We start from the raw sequence: 22,262 nt of genomic DNA on the forward strand, positions 1-22,262 counted from the left end.
ACATCTAGAAAAAAGTCCATTAAATTCCTGGTTTGATCATCGTTTCATAGATAATAAAGATGAAAGCACAGTTAGACTTTTCTCTTCTTTTCGGTCCCAATAAAACTACAGACTGAAATCCCTGCAGCTGAAAGGGCCGAAGCAGGGAAACAAGGCAGCTGCCAGGCACGGTCGGTGTCCACCCTGCAAGACATGGTCCATGTCCACCTGGCCAGGCACGGTCCGCGTCCACCCTGCCAGGCACGGTCGGTGTCCACCCTGCAAGACATGGTCCGTGTCCACCTGGCCAGGCACGGTCGGTATCCACCCTGCAAGACATGGTCCGTGTCCACCTGGCCAGGCAGGGGCAACAGCAGCCATGAAGCCCCCTAGTAGCCTCCGCTTTCCTCCTCTCTTTCTCTCTCTACACCCTTCGTCCTCCCCCTCACCTCCAGAAAGTTCTGCCTTTTGAAATAGTGGCAGGTTTTACATTTTCCTCCTAAGAACATTTATTTACCCACAAAACTCATAAATGAAACAGTTCTGCTAATGCAATCAGCTGCATTAGCAACATATTTATTTTTCATCTTTTCTTTTATTATTTTTGCCTTTAAATTACCTTTCTTTGTGATTAAAGACAGTCAGATTCTAAATTCAATCACCCTGAAGAACAATATGAAATAAAGAAATTTAATCTTTTATTATAAAACTCTTTCATGGGATCCAATGGTGCTGTAATTTTACTATTAAGAAATTGCCCTTTTCAGTTGTCTGCTGCTTGCCTTTTCTTTTTTCTCTGAACAATAAACTAAAGAAGAGTCTCAGTTACAGGATACAAAACATGTACTTTCTGTACCAGAGCACCAGAGCTTTTTCTTCTGCCTTTAAATTTGTCTTTTTGTCTGATCAGTAAAGAATGAGCTGTCGTTTTCTGAAAGGTAATTTGAGATAAAGCATTTAAAATAGCAAAATACCAGCCAGATCTCTTGCAGTTTGCAGAAGGAGAACCATGCAGAACGGTTCACTTTGGGTCTGTGCGTAGTGCATCGAACAATGCAATATTAGTGCTGTGTTGAGCTACTATTTCAATGGACTATGTCTTCAGCAAGTTATCAGAGGGTTTTTTTCAGCTTGACATCAAAGTGCCTCTCTGCGCCTTTTCTGAATCTTGATGTAGACTGTCTCAGATGTAAATGCTGACCCCACAGAGGCACTTTGCCAGTGCTGGTCACTGATGGATGTTGGGTTTTGGCCTAGACAGCCCGCTGTCTAACATAACTTTTACGTAGAGAAGAAAAGAAGTGAAACATGTTCTGCCAGTACCTGGGGATTTTGGGTACCTGGCTTGCAGTTTTCCATTTGTGACTCCATAAGCTATGTTGGGCAACAAAGACATGCCCTGTCTTGTTCCACTGGCAAGTTGAGCAGGTTATTCACTGAAATCTCATCCTCTTCAGACAATGGTACTGATACTTCTATTTCTGTTTCTCTTACAGTTTGTTGCTCACCCCAACTGCCAGCAGCAGTTGCTCACCATGTGGTATGAAAACCTCTCAGGCTTACGGCAGCAGTCTATTGCTGTGAAGTTCTTGGCTGTCTTTGGGGTCTCCATTGGCCTGCCGTTCCTTGCCATAGCCTACTGGATTGCTCCCTGCAGCAAGGTACAAACTCGTTAAGGTGCATGTTTTTTATGGTCATTTCTATCCAGGGCCTGGAATGAAGTCACATACTTTTCCGTAATGCCATTGGGAAGCGATTTATGCTGTCCTCTAAGATTGCCCCAGAGGAGAGCAAGCATGAGGTGTGGCTTGATATACACAAATGAAGCTGTTAGGTGTGGTTAGAGGTTCATCTTTACAGGTAATAAAGGTGGGGTAGTGGGGGAAGGAAACATTGAGACAGTGGGTGAGAAGAAATGGATAGGAAATAACAACATGGGAGTGGGGTGAAGAAAGAACAAAACTGCCAAAATGGGGAATAACTAAATGAGATCTTTGCCCTTTTAGTTAACTCTGATGTTTAAACTCTTGTTCCTTTTATGCACTTTTTGTTGGAGGTTCCTCCCTTCTTTCTTCTTTCTGATGCTGTATTTTCAGTTAGTGAGCCTTATTGCGGTACATATGCCTAAAAATCTGGTAAGCTCCAGGGGACTGCTTAGTGCTGCAGAGAAGACTAGACTTAATCATGCAATATTTATGGTTTTAAGGGAAAAGATGATGAAACTTGGAAAACTGCCATGTACCTGAATATGGCTGTGCTGTGTCTCACAGCATCAGATGGAGCAGGAGAGATTTGCCAAGACCTAGAGGTCAAAGGACTAGAGTCAACCATTAGCTTAGGTAAAAGCTTCAGCTGTCTGTGGTATGAAATCTGTAGTGAGGTTTCCATCCTGAAAGAGTCTGCTCAAGCAAGTGGAGATAAATAGGTGTGTGGCTGAGTGATAAATAGCTTTTTCACTACTCTTGCCACAAAAGAAAAGGGTGCAAGGAAGAAGATAATTTCACATTTAGCAATAGCCAGCAACATCATCCATTACAAGGTAGAGGTCTTCAGCAGAAGGCTTATCAGAGGTACTTAAATTTGCTAAAATGACCTTTGGCACTGGTAATTTATTCAGTTTTGAAAGCATCTTCTCCCGTTTCCTTTAGAAGCCATTGAGGCTCTCTAAATTTGTCAAGCCCAAGACATTATAGATCCATGGATGGGTATTAAGCAGAGACTACAATTGGAAAAGATTTATGTTGGTGCAATCAGACAAACCTTTTGAAAACGGTCTTCCAGAACATCTGAGATAATAAAACTTGTTTAAGGCTTGGTGTCCTCCAAAATATTTCCAAGAAAAGCAGTTTCTCTTAGAGTAATTGAGAAAGTAACTTTATTTTCTCAAGGTTTGTATCAACACAAAACCCCACAGCTTTTATGAATACTGGGCAGGGCTCCGGAGTTACACACAGAGAAGTGCATGTGAAAGCTGGGCTGTGTTGTGGATGGTTTTGGTTAGGTCGTAGAGGAAATTCATGTGTGGAATTACCATGTTGATTCCGTTATGTCAGAACTCAGTCAAGCGGGGATTTATGAAGCTGTTTAATTTCCTTCACCTCTGTTGAGTGTGCTGGAAGTTGGCACACCAGCCAACAGCAACATTTGTGGTGTATTCTCAGAATTACAGAGGTTGCATTTGAATATATAGCAATAGGTGGGGAGAACAATTAGACTAGAAATAATTGGAGAATTAAAATAAAAAGCATAAAAACTAAGGGGGGGAAAACCAGGCAAAAAAATTCTAAATAAGTCAGTTTTACAGCCGAAATAAAAAATGAGAAAGTTATTTGGTTTTAATTCCTTGAGATATGTGTATTAAAATTAAAAAAAAAAAAAAAGAGGGAGACAACTTTTCATAGACTGTGATTTTATTACACTTTTGTGCATTTTTACTGTTCGATGTCCCTTTCTTTTCACCCCACTTTAAACTGTGAAAAAGCATACGTAGCCTTCTATCATAAAGTCAAATTGAAAGTTCTTTCAGGCAGGAATTGTCTTTTAATGCATGGGTTTGCATTGATCAGAACAATGTAGTCTTGATTTTTGATTGGGATCTGTGGTAGAAATAACTGAATAATGAATGCATTTTTCCCCCATGAATTGGTACCTTACTCAAAATCGTCATTATTAGGTTCAAGGGCTGAGGGTTGATGCATGAGCCTTGTATCCTCTCATAGTGTTAATGCAGACAATTTTATATAGGCAGCATACCCACTGAAAGGATGGTGATATTAAGAGAAGATTTGCATGTGATGCTCTGAGCAGCCCAATTTTGTCCTGGTCAGTTTTACAAGTGTTTTGTTTGGTCACGGAAACAATCTTGATGTTACGCAACTGGGTAATGAAATAATTTTTCCATAGCTAAGATATTTAACTAAAATCAAATCAGGCATGAATTAAAAGACACACGAATGCCCAGGCATGAGTCAGGAACTCATTCCTGGGTTAAGACAGTGAGAAAAATAAAGGAAATTTCTGTAATATGGAATACTGCTTGGAGGAGCTGTCCTGGCCAATGCTATTGTATATCACATTCTTAAGACATATTGGTCCAATTCTGAAGTTTCACATAGAGTAATAGAGTAATTCATATCTCAAAATAATTCCTTCACTGGAACATATTAACAAGGAATATATTTTCAAGCCTTTACTCCCTAAATTTTTTTTTTTTTTTTTTTTTTTTTTTAAATAAAGCTTTGTGGAGTTAGAATATACCATACCAAATACCACCCTTGAAAATTTAGTAAATAGTATTAACTGGAGTTTGCAACTGAACTCTTAAGTCTTCTTTTACATTCAGTTGCACAGAGCTGCCTTTCTTAAATCCAATTTTAGTGTCAGTTGTTCATTCACCTCTGGATGCACAATCTGTTGACAAGACCTGCGCAGTGTAAGCCTATCCTATCCTGAAATATCTGTGTTGACTCATCCATCTCATGGAGGCCATGACTCTGAAATGAACTGTTGCTTTATATGTTGGTGTCCAAAATTTGTTTCACCGGTGATCAAAAGAGAAGATAAGAGATAGAATGGAAAAATTGCACAGTCTGCTGCCCAAAAATATAATGACAAGAGCAAGCAGGACTGTTTGGACTGTCTGCAGAGCTTCAAGAAGGATTTTCTTTCTTCTCTGGTCGGTTGAAGTGCACATTCCAATATTACAACACTAACAGAGATCATTTATACACAGCGCTCATTGCCTGGGTTGTTCTCTGGCTTTCTTGTAGCCATGCTGGGGATTTATGGACCGTAGATCCCGCTGGGACAGACTCACCATCTTTTAAGCACTGGAACTTTAATGGATCACTCCACCTAAAGCTGTACCTGTACCTTTTTACTCTGGGTATTTTCCTCCCCAGTTAAGCTACATAAATTTTCTACAACAATATTCTTCATACTTCTACTATGAGCACAGTACTTGAAAATAGTAATGGCTTTTTTCTTTACGATGTTTCTATCTTTATTTGTTCCTGTCTCTTGGAGTAATGATAAATTTGCATTTGGAAAACTTTGTTTCAGTATCACATTTTATATTTTTTTTTCTTTTTGACATGTCTGCATGCTTCATTATTTTCCTATAATATGGATAGGATACTAAGTCATGAAACGAGCTATTCCCTTCAGAATGAAACTTTGTATTCACACACTGTCAGTGTTTCTGTCTTAACAGTAACAGCCCGGCACTTCCCTGCAATCCCAATTTGATGAAAGATCATATTTTGATTTAAAAAAGTAATTCAGAAATTGATACATCCAAGGAGTTTCACACCTTGAGCTTAACTGTATCATGTGGCTTGTAAAATATATCTTATTGTCATAAATCATTAGGCTGACTGGAGGAATTGACGCTTCATTAATTTTTTACAGAATATTCTAGTAAACGCTTTCACCTCCTGTAGCTCTTAGCTAAAAATCAGATTTCTGAGAAGATATGAAAAGCATCAGCTCAAGAAAAAAACTGTAAGGTTTCCACAGTACTAAAGGGGATAAAATGCTGATGTAACACTGACTAAATGCAGACTTTTGTTAAATCAGTAGAGAACTAAGTGAAATTACCCACAGAATTCATTTGGTTCTGTAACACACAGGATTATTTCTCTGATAACCAAGGCTATGCTACTTTAATCTCAGGTCTCTTTGTTTTAAGTTTCTATAGACAGCAGAAAAAGCCTAATTATTTGGAGACAATTCATGGCTCAATAGAAAGTATTTTTTCTCTTTTACTGAATTCAGAGTAGAAATGAGTCTTGTACAGACTACAAATGCACTTTCTTAAAACTTTGTTGGAAAGGCCCCATATGGCCATAGCTGCTGTTACGCTTTTCTCTTGCTCTCTGAGCTCTCTCAGGTGTTTTCCTGGTATGACTTGTCTGAGATTATTACTGTATGGGGCTTTGTTCAAACATATCCCATAACCCCATCAGCTCTGTACTGGAAACAAAAATTCTGCTACAAAATGGAAATCTACCCAACACCAGCCGGAAAAAGCTGTTGAGAACTAACACTATAGCAAGGTTTACAGCAGAGGAGTGAACCAGCATCACAAGTGTTGGGACCGGTTTTAACACACTTCGTTTACTCCTACATCTGCCGTAATATTCCTAGACAAGATTAAGGAAACCTGGTTCTTGCAATATCTACCTGCTTGAACACATCCTTATTGACCTCAGAAAGAAGCAAGCATGTTAATAAGAGCTCAGGGTCAGAGTAGATTTTTTTTCATTTTCTTTACTGGGAAGTCTTCCTGGTATTTAGAAATGTGCACATTTTTCAATAGGATTTACTATTCTGCCAACTTCATAAAAGATTTATATGACAATTTAAAAATTCAGAGAAGAAAAAGAAATAAGAATCAGAATCATAAGGCTTCCTTTAAATTTCTGCTAGACCTAAAGAACCCTGCTTTTAAAATATTTCTTGCTCTGCAGTGATCAGAGACCTCTGTTCCTTTGAACAAAACCGCCATTGGAGATAAGTAAGAAAACAAGGAATTTCCTTTTTCAGTCCTTTTTCCTATTTCCTATGAAGTTTTATGATCAAGTCAGTAAGTATTAAGAAAATTTTGAGGATACCTTGTCATCAAGGGAAATAAATCAATGAGTAATATACTAAAAAAAAAAAAAAAAAAAAAAAAATCCCATTTGCTCTGAGGGGGTTTTGGAAAGGGCACATCCAGAATGGTACTTGCATTGCTGTCTATTGTGTCTGATGCCACAGGCATTGGTCCTTGCACTCCTAAAAACACTTCTACTCTGACATCTTTCTGAAGTAATGTTTTCTTAGATCACAGAAAATGTAAAATGAAAGAAGTGGGTTTTAAATTAATTAACAAACAAAGCTTTTCAAGAAGAATGGAACAAATATTAGCTATAGGAAAAAAAATCTGCTGCTCCAATTCTTGGTTTAATGTCTTGAAATAAATCCTTGTATTCTGGGGAGTGAATCTCCAGCTTTTGTAGTAATTATGAGAGAAGACTATCATACCAAAGCATATTAACAGCATTACTAAAGAATCTTTAAATAGAAGGTTATTTCCTAAACATCATTAATGAACTAATAATTCACCATTAATAAAAGATTCTAATATATAACAATGATGTAAGGATGAGAAGTGGACCCATCATTAGGATTTATATTGACACACATGAGTACATTCCTATAACACGTATACACACAAACATGTCTCATATAAATTTTCTGTCTCTTCATTTTCCACTTACCATATGGCCAGGACAACTAGATATTATATGTGGGTATAAAGGAGCAATATCAGATACTGCCACACATAGAAAAATTATCCAAAGGGCATAATTTGAACTGCAGTGCATAATGTCCAGTAATAGCAAAGAACAACTTTAAAAATCTCAACGCTGTTTAGTTCATGATCTAGAATTCATTTCTGAATCCTTTTCACCATGGGCAAATTGGTCAAACTTTTATAGGAAAATAACTTCCAGGAGGTGGATGAGGGGGAAAATCTCTTATGTCTTGTGTATGTTTCATTGCAGCTGGGACGGACCCTCCGCAGTCCTTTCATGAAGTTTGTGGCACATGCTGTTTCTTTCACAATCTTCCTTGGACTGTTAGTAGTGAATGCTTCAGATCGATTTGAGGGAGTAAAAAATCTCCCCAACGAGACCATCACGGATCATCCAAAACAAATATTTAGAGTCAAAACAACTCAGTTCTCATGGACGGAATTGCTGATCATGAAGTGGGTGTTGGGTAAGGAATCCAAAATGTCTACGAGTCCTCCAGGGAAATTCAACATGACTAGAAATAGCATGATAGGCAGTGACAAGACAAAGGAAAAACAAACACCAACCAACCAAAAAAAAACCCCAAACCAAACCATGAGTCTAAATTAGAGGTTGATGGAAGTATTTTGATTAAAATGAGATCAAAGGTGACTTTGATTTTGGTCACTGCTTTTCAAAATACTGAATGATGCTTAGCAAATTCTCATTTTCCTGATTTTTCATTTTTCATGGTAAATACTATAAATGTCTGTTTGCCTCTGTTGGTTTAATCATCGCATTTTAAAGATGGTAATTCAGTCATACAAACTTATAGCTTCACAATAGGTCATTGCTCTATTTCAAGTGAGCAGAAAGAAGTGTGTCCATTGGGGTGTGGGTGACCACCAGCCCATTTTATTACCCTGTCAAGAGATCTTATTATGGGTCACTGAACCTCAGTTTTTTCATCTACAAAATGGATATATTGTTATTTACTTTTTTGTAATGCACTCTGAGATCTAGTGATGAAAACTGTGAGGTAATGAGGAGTTGGATTTTATGAAATTCATATCATGAAATTGTTACTGGTGAGGCAATAGCACAGCACTCAAACCTTTTAAAAGAAATTGAGTTATCCAACAATTATAAAGTATGGATTCATGTGGATGAACCCTTCAAGTGCAAAAGTATGTCATGTGCACAAGTTAAACTTCCAGGGAGTTTTAGGCAAATTCAGATGTATTACTTTTCCTATGGACACAATTTATTCCTGGCAGGTCAGCTATCTTGAACCACTAATCTAAACAAGCTCAGAAGGATTTATTGGGAAATTGAGCTTATCAACTCTGCAGAATCTTTGCCTACTTCTTCTGTACCTATTTTTACTCATCACCATGAATTTGATTCTTTTCTTACAGCAAATAATTCCATGGTTCCATAAGTACTGATGGCATTAACCCCCCCTGAAAAATAGGATAGGGCTGCTCTATCTGATGACTTCCTGGCCACCATTTCTTTGTTCCCTGTCTCCAAAATAATCAGAACCCCATACAGGATATTAGGCTAGAAAAAAATGAATAGATGCCAGACTGGATAGAGTGGGTCTGTAAGATATATTTTTAAAATGATATTAAAGCAGTTGGACAAGATGATTAGATTTTAGACTAGGTATTCTTTTCTTATAGGCAGTAAGTATCTGTCTGCCTGGTGAGTTCCTGAAAGATGAAGAAGAAAATATTTCATTTAAAGCAAAGGTTTTCACTTTTCTGGGAGAAGAAAAGTGATTCATTGTGGAGTTCTGAATATAATGAGATTTTCTAATGACTGCCTACATCAGCACTGACAGTCTTCTCTGGCCATTTTACCTGTATGCCTACATAAAGCTTCAAATAATGTTTCCGCAATACTAAGGTGAAAGTTTGGTGCACGTGGCCTGCAGACAGCCGGCACGGGGGCTTGGGCGCTTGCCAAGCCTCATACATGACCCTGAACTTTAAGAACTGCAAAAGCACAAAGGTTAGCAAACTGCCCAACCTTTTTGAGCTAAAGTCTTACAGGTATTATAAATATGCATATGTAAGTAGAAATATAATTAATTAAAAGTAAATGCTATAGATAAATATCACAGGTAAAGTTGCCAAGATGTGCTTTTCCAAAGAGGCAGATGTAAGTAGACAGAAGTATATGTTGAAGTTTAATAAACCTAACTTTTGTGTACTAAATATACATAGCTATATTTAATCCTACTTGGCAACACCTTCAGTTGCTGTCTTCAGACTCAACAGTGTAGGTGTGCTACCTACATTTTGATCTGTAGCACAATCGGAAAGTGTAATTTTATTTATTCTCAGCTTGTAAACCCCTTCCTTCTGTTTCTGTTCTTTCTCTTTTCTCCATCATACTGTGGCAGCAATGATGAATCCTGATGACACATTACTTGTTCCAACCATAGCAGACCATTTTTGACAAATTAGTTTACAGGTCCCTGATCTTGGTTCTTTTTTGGGGAGAAAATTGGCTGAGTTATCTGGCTGTCAACCATAAAATTATGACGCATGTTCAGAATAGCATTATTCGAGGATAATGTGCTACATTAGCATAGTATAGCGTGGCCGGGAGTGAGCACAACCTGTAACAGCACTCCCTGCAATTAATCTTGCTAGAGATATGAAAATTGAACCACATGTATATATTTTAGGAGAAAATTACCAGCAGGAGAATTTCAGACTGGAGTTACTCAAAAAGATACCATTGCCATCTCTTGCTCCCAACTATTGGTAATGGAGGAGAGTAATGGAGTAAACTGAGCAGAGGCAATGACTTTCAGCCAGGCAAGCACTTCATCCTGCTCCAAAAATCCCTATCAGAGACTTTACTTCCCATTAGCCTGCACCTCTGAAATGGTTGTAGACCATTGCTGGATCAGCCAGGTAGTGTTGGTAGCCCATTTCATCCCCGTGAACAGCCAGATAATCAATAGCATTTTAAGTGGGAGAACACCTTTTTGGTCTGTCTCCTCTTTGTTATGAACGACCATCCAAGGGCTGCAGATGACAAACCTGTCAGCACAGAGAAATACTGCAATGCTCTGAAAGGAGAACTTGCCCCTTCGTACATGAGGCACAGCAATTTCAGCTCGTGCATCTACGACTCATGGTATGCCTTGGCTAGCCTTCCCCCTGCTGCTGGGTCTTCCCTTCTCTTGCCTTCAAGTGAGGAAGGCTCGGATTTTCCTCGTGAGCAATATGGACAAAAGTGTACGGGAAGCAGGGAGGTTTCATTTATGGAGATAAAATCCCCACTGCCAAAGCAGCGGAGGTAGCAGTTAAGCTCTGGGTAGAAGCAATATGAGCACAATTTGCTCTCTTAATCCAAGAGTCTTTGGGGGATCCAGGAAGGCTCAAAGGCAGTTCTCCAACATCAGCTGCTCATGATTTATGTACCAGGCCAGTGGATATAAAAATCTGACAAACTGTTCCTTTTTGTGCACAGGTGGTGAACAGCACTTCTTGCACACTTCTGTTTTCCTTCTAGAAGGGCTGTGCCTGTAGCTTAACTCTTCTTCCCCTGCTGAAACCAGAAATGCCCATCAAGGTGACATTTCTGGTTATCCCTGCTGTGGGACAACAGGCACAAGAGATCTGCAGAAGCTGGAGAGCAGAAGCTCCTCTTATCTTACCTCTCTGTGTGTCAAACTCAAGGAAACGACCTCTCCCAGAACCATCAGGGCCTCAGAAACACCATATTGAAATGCAATTGCATCCTGGCAAACCTTCTCTACCCAAGTTGCCTTTCCTTGTTTCTGTTCTTACATCCCATCTCTCGTCCCATCCCCTGAATTTTAGCTGATTTTTCTCTTCTCAGTGTCTTTACTTGAGGAGAAGCTTTGAATTACTCTCTCACAATGTATATGCAATTACCCAGCAGTACTGACCGAATAATTACTGTAACTTTTCTACTTGTCCTGAATAGACATTTTTCAACATGTATGGATAAAAAATGATTGCCATACAGTTGGCAAAAAAGAATGATCTAAATTATAGGCCAATAGTGTGATACTTTGACGGAGTGATTCTAATTTTAGTCAGTCTACTCACTTTTAGACATTTCTTACTTCATTAATCTGTGACTTAGGTATATTAAGTGACCAAGATTAGAAATAAATTTGGATGGGAGAGTTAATATTTAAACCAGAAAAGACATTTCTGGGCATCAGTGAACAAGTGCTTTGGTGGGCAGTGTTACCACACGTGTGATACTTCCTGAAGTGCTTTAGTACCTTTATACGACATGCATGCGTAATGCACAGGGCTAACGTCGCCTATCTATCACTTCTGGGATACTTTTTTTTAAGCGAGAAATGTTTCTTTAAAATTTCATTCTCACTCCAGGACAGCTCCTGAGAAAACAATTCTTCCATCTTCTCCCTTAGGCTATTTATTAATCTTACTTGTGGTGAGTGATGGCTTGGGATGAAGTTCCTGCTTTTAGTCGGCCAAGCACCTGTGGACTCCAGGAGAAAAGCTGAGAGTGTTCAGCACTCAGCAGACCTCAGGCTCTCTCCCAGGACACATTATACAGGGTATAACCTATACCAGGGTATGGTTCCCAGGACCTGCCTGGAGATTCCAGGGCTATGGAGGTCACAGGCTAGCTGTGGCTTGGTTGCCGGTGGCATTGATAGCTTAGCTTTTCTTTTTCTCTCAAATCCTTCCCCATGAACAAGGACTGACAATGGCAGTTCTTCATTCCTCCAGCCTCCGGCTAGATTCACACTGACTTGTTTCCTTCGCTATAACCCAGCCTTTGACTGCGCCTCTCGGGACACCATGAGGAGTCTGTGAAGTAGCTGAGCAAACGCATTGACATGCCACACCACGAGAGCTTCCAGTAAAGAGGATGATGAAGAGTTCACAAAAAGGACAAGGTTGCAGGAGGCCACATGGAAATTGGCAGGCACTGCTCCTGCTTGATTAAACGTGAATTTTGCTGCTGCTATGGAAACAGGATTGGGTAGAGTGCAGGAAATATTTATCAGTGGGTTAAATATTCCAGTGTTTTAGCTATTCAGAAGAAAGATTTTGGCCCTGGAGCCCTGCTGTGATTGAAAATTGGGCAAGTTGGTGAATTTGACCTGAACTCTTGGATCCAATTTGCCCATTGAAATCACCTATCCTCCCCAGGAAAACATGGATGTCAAAATGTTCCCATTTTCTAGGTTTGGCATTTGTGTTTATCTGTAAGTCTATTGTCAGAGACATCCTAAATTCAGACTAAACTAAGGGTTTTCAAAATGGTAGGTCAGACTTTAATGTATGGAAATTCAATATTATTTATAAAACTTTATGAAAAGTACTGCAAGGGCAGAACTTCTGTCTTACCTTTTCTCTCATCATACTGTATCTACTCCTGGGTCACGTTTCCTCTCACAAAAGTCTGTTTCCATTCTCAAAAGAGAGAACCCATCCACTCAATTAGGGAAGGAGGAAAACATCACCAGAACAAGCAATACCATCTTCCGTGGCATAGTTTAGCAAGGAGATTTGAGGGGCAAAAGAGGAAATCTGCAATTTTTCCAAATAGGTCAGCTGCAGGATTTTCTAATGTTTTCAGTATTTCTGAACTGTGCTTTCTGTGACATTACCAGAAATCTACTTTACTATTGACTCATACAGTGAAATTTTGAAATTTCTGCCTCATGCACAAAAGGTCATCCAAGCTTAAAGTTTTTAATAATTTTAATAAAAAATTACACAAACCATTCTCTTGAGAAATTCAGTACAACTGAAGAGTTATTTGCTTCAGTCTTAGAAGCTGCTATTAGCCAGGAAATGGGTCTGTCTGAATATAAAAGGCACCTTCTGTCTTTGTTGGTTAAAACAGGCATGATATGGTCAGAGTGCAAGGAGATCTGGGAAGAGGGTCCACGTGAATACGTGGTGCATCTCTGGAACCTGCTGGATTTCGGGATGCTGTCCATCTTCGTGGCATCATTCACTGCCAGATTCATGGCTTTTCTCAAAGCAACTGAAGCACAACAGTACGTAGATCAGTACGTTCAAGATGATGACCTCAATAATGCCACCCTTCCCCCCGAAGTTGCTTACTTTACTTATGGTAAGATGCTTTTTGCTGTCTAATCATTCTTGTTCTTTTAAGCTAATGTGTGGCAGTGCTGAAAGCAGCTTTCTTTTTGTGATATTTATGTAGGGTGTTTTTTCTAATTAAACCAAATTATTCTTCTCAGATCTACCCATTCCAGCCACCTTCCTAAACAGTCAGAAAGGAATTGAGATCTGAGCCTCATTCAGTCTCTGATCTTGTGCTAAAGGCTACATTCAGGTCAATCACATCCTGACAAAATAGCTTGAGCAACAAATAATCAGGAACTGAGAGTGAGCAGAATATAATTTAAATTACAGATGAATGAACCTGCTTGGTTTTCCAAATGCGAGAGGGGGAAGATGTGTGAACACAGATAGGATCTGGGGCTGCACTTCTAACCCATGGTGTGCTCCACACCTCTGTTACATCCGGCACCTGTATAATGGCAATACAAATACAAATTATACCCATAAGCTGCTGCTCCTCCAAGAGGAAAACCTTTATTTTGAGGAGCCTATATCATCTATAAGTGCTAAAATTTGGAAATGCAAGCAGTAGCATAGCCTTGACAACCTTATTTGTGATGGCTGAAATGTTTTTTTCTATGAGGTTGACAAATGAATAGAGCTTTGCACCCCAGTGTGGGGACTGCGTTCGTTGCATGCCTCTGCAAGCTTTAGACGTAACTCCGAGCAAAATCCGTGGGGATTTTGCTCATGGATGGGCTACAGGAGCTAGAGTGCTGGGCACAAAGGAGCGCCATTTGCTCCCTGGGGCTTTAAGGTAGTTATTCCAGTAATGTGCTTGGGCTGGAGAGGAAGATGTGGGGCAGCAGACATGCACCATGTGGCACCAGAGACACGTTCCCTGACCCCACACCAGGGTGCACAGCCACAGGCTCGCTGGCCGGTCCCTGAACTAGTCACACCGGCTCAGCCTCTTGCTTGATGTGTCCCCTCTGAAGGTAAGCTTCCCTCTCCCTGCACAGGCAAGCAAGAGGCCTCTGAGATGATGTTGTGGTTTTCCTCTCTCTGGTTTGCCACTGAGCCATTTAAAGTGAGTTCATGACACAGAGGTGCAAAGGGTCAGGAACAGAATGTCACAACCAGATCCTGAGAATTCCTCCATCTGCTGCTTTTCCTTTGGTTCAGAGTACTGAAAATAATGCCTAAGTTGACTGCTGTGTCCTTAAAGATGTCACATGTCTGAGTCACAGTCTTTTCATCAAGAAGCTCAGCTGATGCAAGGACACTTACACGTTCAAATTTTCAGTAGATTAAATAAATGATGCATATGTGGTATCAACAAGAAGCTTTTTAAAGTAAAAGTATTAGAGTGACTAGACTGCAAGAATTGGTTTTAATTTAAAGATAACATGAAAATGATACACTTGATGGTTAGATCTGCTTTATCTGAACAAATCCTAACTTTCTTATCTAATGGTAGGGACAGAGATTTCAGTCTCCCTACTGCTTCCTTTGCAAATATTGACCCAGTGCCACGTATCCAAATCTCCAGCCAAACTCCACTGTGTTGTGGTTTTGGTTGTCCATCTCATGACCTTGAGAGAGGAAAAAGACCAAGAGGTGGAAAAGGCACAGCACAGTTGATGTTCAACTAGGAAATAGAAAATAGCAAATTTGTTTAAAGCCATGCTATTTATTTGCTGTGTGACTTTGGTAAATCCCAGTGACTTATTCATTTCTCATTTTTACCACATGAAAAATACAACTAATTCTTCTCACCCATATGTGTACAGCATACTGAGGACTTCAGTGACCAGTTGTTCCAAACACTTTTTTTTTTTTTTTTAAACTCCTGGCCAAAACCAAGATTCAGTCTTGAAAAGAGGTCATTTATCATCATAACTTCCACCTAACATTTTACATTACTAATACCTATTGTACGTGTATTGTTTTAGCCAGGAACAAGTGGCTTCCCTCGGATCCTCAGATCATTTCAGAAGGACTGTATGCAATAGCTGTGGTACTCAGCTTCTCCCGCATTGCTTACATTCTTCCAGCCAACGAAAGCTTCGGCCCCCTGCAGATCTCTTTGGGGAGGACTGTGAAGGATATCTTCAAGTTCATGGTCATCTTCATCATGGTGTTCCTGGCCTTCATGATTGGAATGTTCAACCTTTACTCTTACTACCTTGGTGCAAAATACAACCCCGCGTTTACTACGTGAGTACCTATGGAAAAGCATATGCTTTTTTGCGGGGCTCAATCCCTTCTGGTCCATTGCTGCTGCAAGGTCTACTCAGATAGTTTCTACTCCAGCTACATGGGGAAGTCACAGTCAGATTTTGCTAAGGAAACTTGTACCACAACCTTCAGCCCTGGCAGCCAGGTCAAGGCCTGATTGTAGGGAGACATGTAGCTCAGAAATGGTTATTTCTGGAAACCAAAATAACTGATCACGAAAATGTTTCATGCGATGTTCAGTTTAATGCGTCAAGAGAAGCAGTGGAGAAGAGGTTAGATCTAAGATTATTGTTCTTAAAACTGCATCCAAAATGTATGTAAAATAAGAGGGTTTTGCTTATGTGAGGTCTGTTTTAGGATATCGCCTGAGCGCAGCTGTGATTATTAGGTGCACATCTGCAGAGCCAGCTGCTAGTTGTGATGCTCAAAAAAAAAGCAAAACAAACTGGGATGCCTCAGCTGTGTTTTTCAAATCCTGACTGGGAACTTCTCAGCAGATGCCATGTGAAAGCTGCACAGAGCATCGTGCCAGGTTACCGACCACGCAGGGCAGTGGGGCTGCCTGGGTCACGCTCAGCCACCAGCGCTCGCAGCCCTGCAGAGGTGGCTGTGCCAGGGGACCTGTCTCCGCCTTGCCAGGGATGTCAGGAGGAGAAAGAGGTTGGCAAATGCTTCTGGAATGAGGCTGCTTTTGAAAAGGGAAAGCCTACAGCCCTTTGGAGGTAGGACAAAACGCAATCTTGATTCTCCTGGACCCCAGGAACGCAAGCCCCAACCCTGTGGGGGACAGCTGAGGTCCTGAAGGAGCTTTCAGAGGAGGGGGCAGACTGGTGCCCTGCTGTGTCTGAGGGATGTGTCCCGTGCATCCACAGGGAAGCCTCCTCCCTGGCTCTGCGATGTGGCACAAGCGCAGCACAACGGCAGTCAGCTTTGTGTCTCACAAAACCACCATGACTTGCCTTAGGGACACGGTGGGGACTTTCCTTCCCACACACCTGTCTGTGAGGGAAGAGGAAAGCTTGGCGTAATGGTTTCCCCTTGCTGTGATCTGACTTCCAGGCAACCACGCCACGCTTGTAATGCCTGAGCCCACGGCGTTTACCAGATGCAGAGCAGGCAGCAGCTCTGGCATTTGATGTGTCATTTCTCTAATGTGTTGCACAGCGAGCTGGGGGCTTTGTAGCTGCTCTAGAAGAAATGACTTTTTCAGCATCATTTCTGTCCTGCAAGTGGCTGTTTCCTTCCAAATGCACAGAAGCCAGTTTTACCACACCATCTTCTTATGCGACATATATCTTGTAACACGATGTTTATTTTCTGTAATTGAGCCACATATGCCTTCTAGACCTCTCCTCTGACCTCAGGACACATTTTAATGGAAGGATTTATGAGGCCAGAAGCAATTACATTTATCTGTGCTTGGTAGTAAGGTAGAAGAAAATTGAGTGTGTGGGATGTGACTTGCTTCTTATTTGAAGAGAAGGAGATGCCCTTGAAGCACAATACTTAATGAGAATTTGAGTCGATACCATCCTTGATTGCCTGGTGGCACAGTAACCTTCAGTTATGGTATCCCCCAGGCACGTCACTGGAGAATGTCACTGACAAATGCCAGTCTCTGATGCAATGCAGTGCAGTAACTCTCTCATTAGCACTCATTACCTAAGTGGATCTTTCAGTAGTTACCATCTTTTAATGGAAATAATGAGCAAACATAGACTAAAATGATGCTCACTGGAGTAAAGATTGCTTCAATGCCCAAGGGATGTTTGGATTGGGGAGAGTGTTGTGAAAAGACGGTGCTCTTCCTCCTTAACTTCAGCCTGGTGACTACTTATCCTGGAGGGACTTCATGTTGTTATGAAGCAAATTTTCCATCAGCATAAATTTTCCTTTTAAGAATTTGGAAGAGATTTAAAATAGACTTATTTTCTTCTGATTATTTAAACACACAGGACTGTCAAATGATGATCAGTGAAAATGAACCCTTTCATCATATGAAACAAAGAGAATAGATTAACATTCATCCTGAAAATCCTTCTCAGATATCTCATTCAACAAGCTAGAAACCCTGAGGTATATGGTCTCAAACAATTTTAATAAGCTGATGACAAGGTTATATTGGCAGATGGGCAGCTACCAGCTCTAGCAACGTTTCCTTCTCTAGGTTTCGTGAGCTGCCTGTGGGCTTTGCTGAAGATGGTGGGCTCCTGCTGCCGTTAACTTGTTCATGAAAAGAAGGGAGATTTCAGTAATTAGAGCTGAATAAGGAAATGAACTGTTCATTCACTGAAAATTCACTGGGGCAAAGAAGAATAACACCTACTTTTGTGTCCTCATAACCATTCTGTGACTTCAGAGACATCACTGAATGCATTTCCTGGTGGGGATGTTTGTGAATTATACTGAGGATGGGTGAAATTTTACAGAAAACAAGTTTTATACTCAGAAAGGTGACTATTTGACCTGATTTTCAGACATCACTTGGCTAGTCATAACAGCAAAAGACCCATTGGATTTGTGCGCTAATTGATTGTGGCCAGTTTCAAAGGGCATTGAATTGACAGCTCACTGGATAGCCCCAGTGAGAAACCTTAGACAAACAGCTACTCACTGAAATAACTTCAAATTATACATTTAAGAAAACCACAGCTTCCTAGGACAATACATAGGCAGAAAAAAGAGCAGACATTTGTCCAGATAACACTCAGAGGGAATTGCTTACTTAGTTCTAACGATAATAATCAGTGAATGTTTGGTGTAACTTAGCTTTCACCTTCCCTTGCTCTTGCACTTTTGAAATCATGTGCTCGGTTTTGCTTGTGTTGCCACCTCAGTGGCCTCTGAACTGAGATATCATGCTAAGTTTCTGTCATTTCTTCCATTTCAATGTTCTGGATGCAAAAGAAATAAAGACGCAGTGGACTTCACACAGTTAAATACAGACATTATTTAACTAACCATGGTATAGTTTCAGAATTTTTGTGAAGTTCTTCAATGTGAAAAGTAGACCATTTCCGTGACAGTTGCCACCGACCCCAGCTATGTTTATCTGTTTATTGTATGCTGTGTACAGAACACAGCTCTTGAAACAGCCTGTAATTAAGAACATGCTATGCAAACAAAATTGAAATGGAGGCAAGACTGATTGAGTTCATCTTGCTTTCCGCATCACAAATCAGGCTAAAGGCTGCAACGCGAGGTTTTCTGTCTCCTTCTCTCCAAAGGGAAATGTGACTCACTGTTCAGTGCCAATGTTACTTCAAGGCTTGAAGGCTTTTTTCTTCTCATTTTGCTTTGTCAAAATCTGGTATTTTTGTAGATTGTATTGACTGCATTGCTTTTTTTTGGCAGTGTTAAACCTCAACCAATCAATTTAAGGAAATAACTCAGTCTGAAAGGATGCCGTAAGCTTTCTTAAGGAGGAGGACACAAGACTGACACGAAATCATAGCCTTGCCGTGATCTTTTTTGATGAACAGCACACTGCTGTTTACAAAAGCGAGGAAAATCTGCAACTGCATGATAGCCTATGGTCTGTTTGCTTCCTTGATGCAAAATCTTTGTTTAACTTTCACAGGACTATGTGTACTGAGACAAAAAAATATCTCTGCTCTCTTCCCACTGCAAGTCAGCTCTACTACAGTAGAGAGAGTGCAGTGTACCCATCTCCACAAGGAGCATCAGTCAATCTGCCACTGCCAGATCCTCCTGCTGTCAGGATCTGTCAGTCTGGGCAGGACTCCTGACTTCCTCCATTCCTTCATTTGTCTGCCTTTGAGAAGGATAAAACACCCGCTGACCTTGCAGGAAGGGGGTAAATTGCTCAGCTGGCAACAATGAGACACATCAGTGTCTTGGAATCTTTGAGAACTTGGCTCCAAACATCCCCGGCTTGTGTTTTAGTGAGATGTTCTCAAAAAAAAAAAACCAAAAAAAAAAACCCAAAAATCCTCAAACAAAAACCAATTGATGTGCCCTGTGACCTGTGCAAATCTCGTGCAATTTGGCAGTAATTGAAAAGGGAGAGAGAAAGAGCCATCCAGCCTTTTTGGAGGGTAGGGATGGACTAGTACAAGGTCTCCTTAGAAATGCTTCCTCTACAAGAGGAGACATGTGTCTGCCTGGGGGCATTGCCAAGCACCGTTTTAGGGTGCTACAGGTCAGGTTCACCTCTCACATCACCTTTCCAGTCCCACCACCACGAGCACTGGTCCCTCACCTGACCCTGGGAATAAGGACTATGGACACTCGCACTGGCACCATGGCCCTTGCCTGCCTCCTCTGCGGTGCTCAGGGCGGTCAGGGCCGCTCAGAGACCTTAATTAACATTTGAAGGAGAATCTGGCACCACTCCAGAACAAAGGTTAATGGTTAAGCTCAGGAAAAGGAGCAGAGTTGACACGTTGTATTAAAATCTGCCGGCAGGGTGGAAAACTAATGGAACCTTTCCAAATTAAAAAAGGAAGGTTAATAGCAGGGTGCAGCTGGGATCAAGGCTGGGGGTTATGGGTTTTATTAGTTTGATAAGTTACTTAGGTGGCAGGTTTCAAAGCCACAGATTTTTGGTGTTATATGTGTTCTTTAAATGGAAAGTATGACACTTAATAGAATAAGCCCGATTGCTACCATAAAAGTGCAAGGTATCTGACACATTAATGCCAGCTACCCTTGGCTGCAGAGGAGGACAGGAGACAAAAGCAGAATGTTACAGGAGAGGAAATGTCCAGCAAGTGGAGAAGTGATAACTCCATAAGTTATAATGGGAGATAAATACCAGTTTGCTGTGGTGGAAAGGAATTGCCGAGTGCTCTGCGCTAGCCTTTCAGACTTGAAATTAATTTCTTTTGCTTTTATGCATGGTGTAATTGATACTGGAGTTGATGTAAAGCTTATTGTTCCCTTAGGATATGTCATAGTTTGTGTCTATAATCTGTTTTTATGAACGGATTTAGCAGGATTAGGCTGTCACCCTAGTAAAAAAACAGTCCATCAAAATAATTTGTAAATGGCATTGTTTTCTTAAAAGGCGTTTACCTCCTGGCAGGCAGGGGGAGAGGGGAGGTAATTAACTGTTAACATGCTAAGGATTATTCAGTGAAGCCAAAATTGTTTCTAAATTAAAAATTAAGCAAACTGCTTCCAAAATGTGCCATTGTCTCTCCTCCTTTCTTCCTTTTCAGCTGTGGCTGCTCCCCTTCTGCCTGCTGTGGCTTTGACTCCTCTGCGGCAGACTCTCCTTTTGACCTGTCAGTCCAGCCGCGTCCTTTCCAGCCCCACTTCTCTTTGTCCTTGGCTTATTCCCCTCTTGTTTTCCTGTCCTTCAATGTTTTTATTTTCCTCTGGTTCCTTTCTGCTTTCAAGCAAGGGTAATAATCAAATCAAAATGCCTCTCTGTAGCATTTTCTACCACTCCTTAATTTCAAATTTTTGCTACAAATGCTTGGGCATCTGACTTGTTTGCTGTCCCAAAGCAGGATGGGAAGAAAATTAGACTATGGGCTGACTATGTTTGTGCTGTGTGCTCGTTATTTTAATGCTACTAATCAGAATTTTTCAGTCTCTCCTCCTGGGTAAAAAGTAATGCTTCTCTTCTGCCCTGGAAACCACGTATAAAGAGGTGAAGCTATGTCCCTTCCTCCCTTTCCCAGATAATCTCTGCCTGTCTTCTCATGACGAGAAAAGGGTGAGGGAGCAGAAGTAAAACGCCCTGCGCAAAAGTTTCAAACTGCAAGTTGCCCACAGAGAAGTCCTTAATAGGGACACAAAATCCACGTGACAAATAATGCACCTGGGAAGAACAGGAGGAGCAAATAAGGGGATACTGTAACTTTATATTATTAATCAGAAATTCTATTTCTTTATCAAATCGGGAGATATGATTTGCCACATCCCTGGGTGACGGATAATGGCTGTGCCAAGGCACCATATTTATATTGGTGGATCGCCACTTTTATTATTAGCATTTGGCCTGGCTAACCTGGTGTCAACTCTGTAAAGTGATTGTTTGCTTTATTTTTAGGGTAGAAGAAAGTTTTAAAACCTTATTCTGGTCAATATTTGGCTTATCTGAAGTGATATCTGTGGTGCTGAAGTACGATCATAAATTCATTGAGAATATTGGATACGTACTCTATGGAGTATATAACGTGACTATGGTGGTGGTGCTGCTTAATATGCTAATAGCCATGATCAACAACTCCTATCAGGAAATTGAGGTAAGATAAGAAATTAGATTACAAACTCAATGAACTTAATTATGACTGATAATGAAAATGTTAAAAAAAACAAGGAGGCTGTAGCTTATTCTGTATGCCAGATTGCTGTTGGAACACAGATCTTGCACTTTGTAAGAGTTAAGGCTCTGTCTGTCCTCCCCAAATTAGGATTGAATTAATAATTAACAATGAATCATTTCTAGAACAACTTCAACTTCCTTGTTTTTAATGAACATTTGTGAGCAAACCCAATTTCCTTTACATGTATATAATGAAAGCAGTTCATGATTTATTTTTTTTTACTATGTTGATTATAATTTATCCACATGTTACCTTAGCTGCGTTGTTTGCTTATGATAGATTGAGTAATATTTCAGCTGGCTTTTTGCCCTCTTCTCTACTGCTTAAAAGCCCGAGCCCATCTAGGTCTGAAACTCATGTATGCATATTTCAAAACTCCATATTTTCCAAAG

At 40.5% G+C, this 22,262-nt stretch overlaps 1 protein-coding gene across 3 annotated transcripts in view; it reads left to right on the forward strand.

Moving 5' to 3' along the window:
• The window catches only part of TRPC7 (transient receptor potential cation channel subfamily C member 7), a 70,514-nt gene that overhangs the window by 37,557 nt on the left and 10,695 nt on the right, over window positions 1–22,262 (forward strand). For all 3 annotated transcript variants that reach the window (XM_075766558.1, XM_075766560.1, XM_075766561.1), the window contains exons 3-7: window positions 1,476–1,640; window positions 7,530–7,746; window positions 13,143–13,376; window positions 15,286–15,550; window positions 21,594–21,789. In XM_075766558.1, coding sequence (XP_075622673.1) covers window positions 1,476–1,640; window positions 7,530–7,746; window positions 13,143–13,376; window positions 15,286–15,550; window positions 21,594–21,789 — 1,077 coding nt within the window. The remainder of the gene's footprint in view (window positions 1–1,475; window positions 1,641–7,529; window positions 7,747–13,142; window positions 13,377–15,285; window positions 15,551–21,593; window positions 21,790–22,262) is intronic.

Source organism: Balearica regulorum, chromosome 14 (assembly GCF_011004875.1).
Source record: "Balearica regulorum gibbericeps isolate bBalReg1 chromosome 14, bBalReg1.pri, whole genome shotgun sequence".
In the NCBI taxonomy this organism is placed as follows: domain Eukaryota; kingdom Metazoa; phylum Chordata; class Aves; order Gruiformes; family Gruidae; genus Balearica; species Balearica regulorum.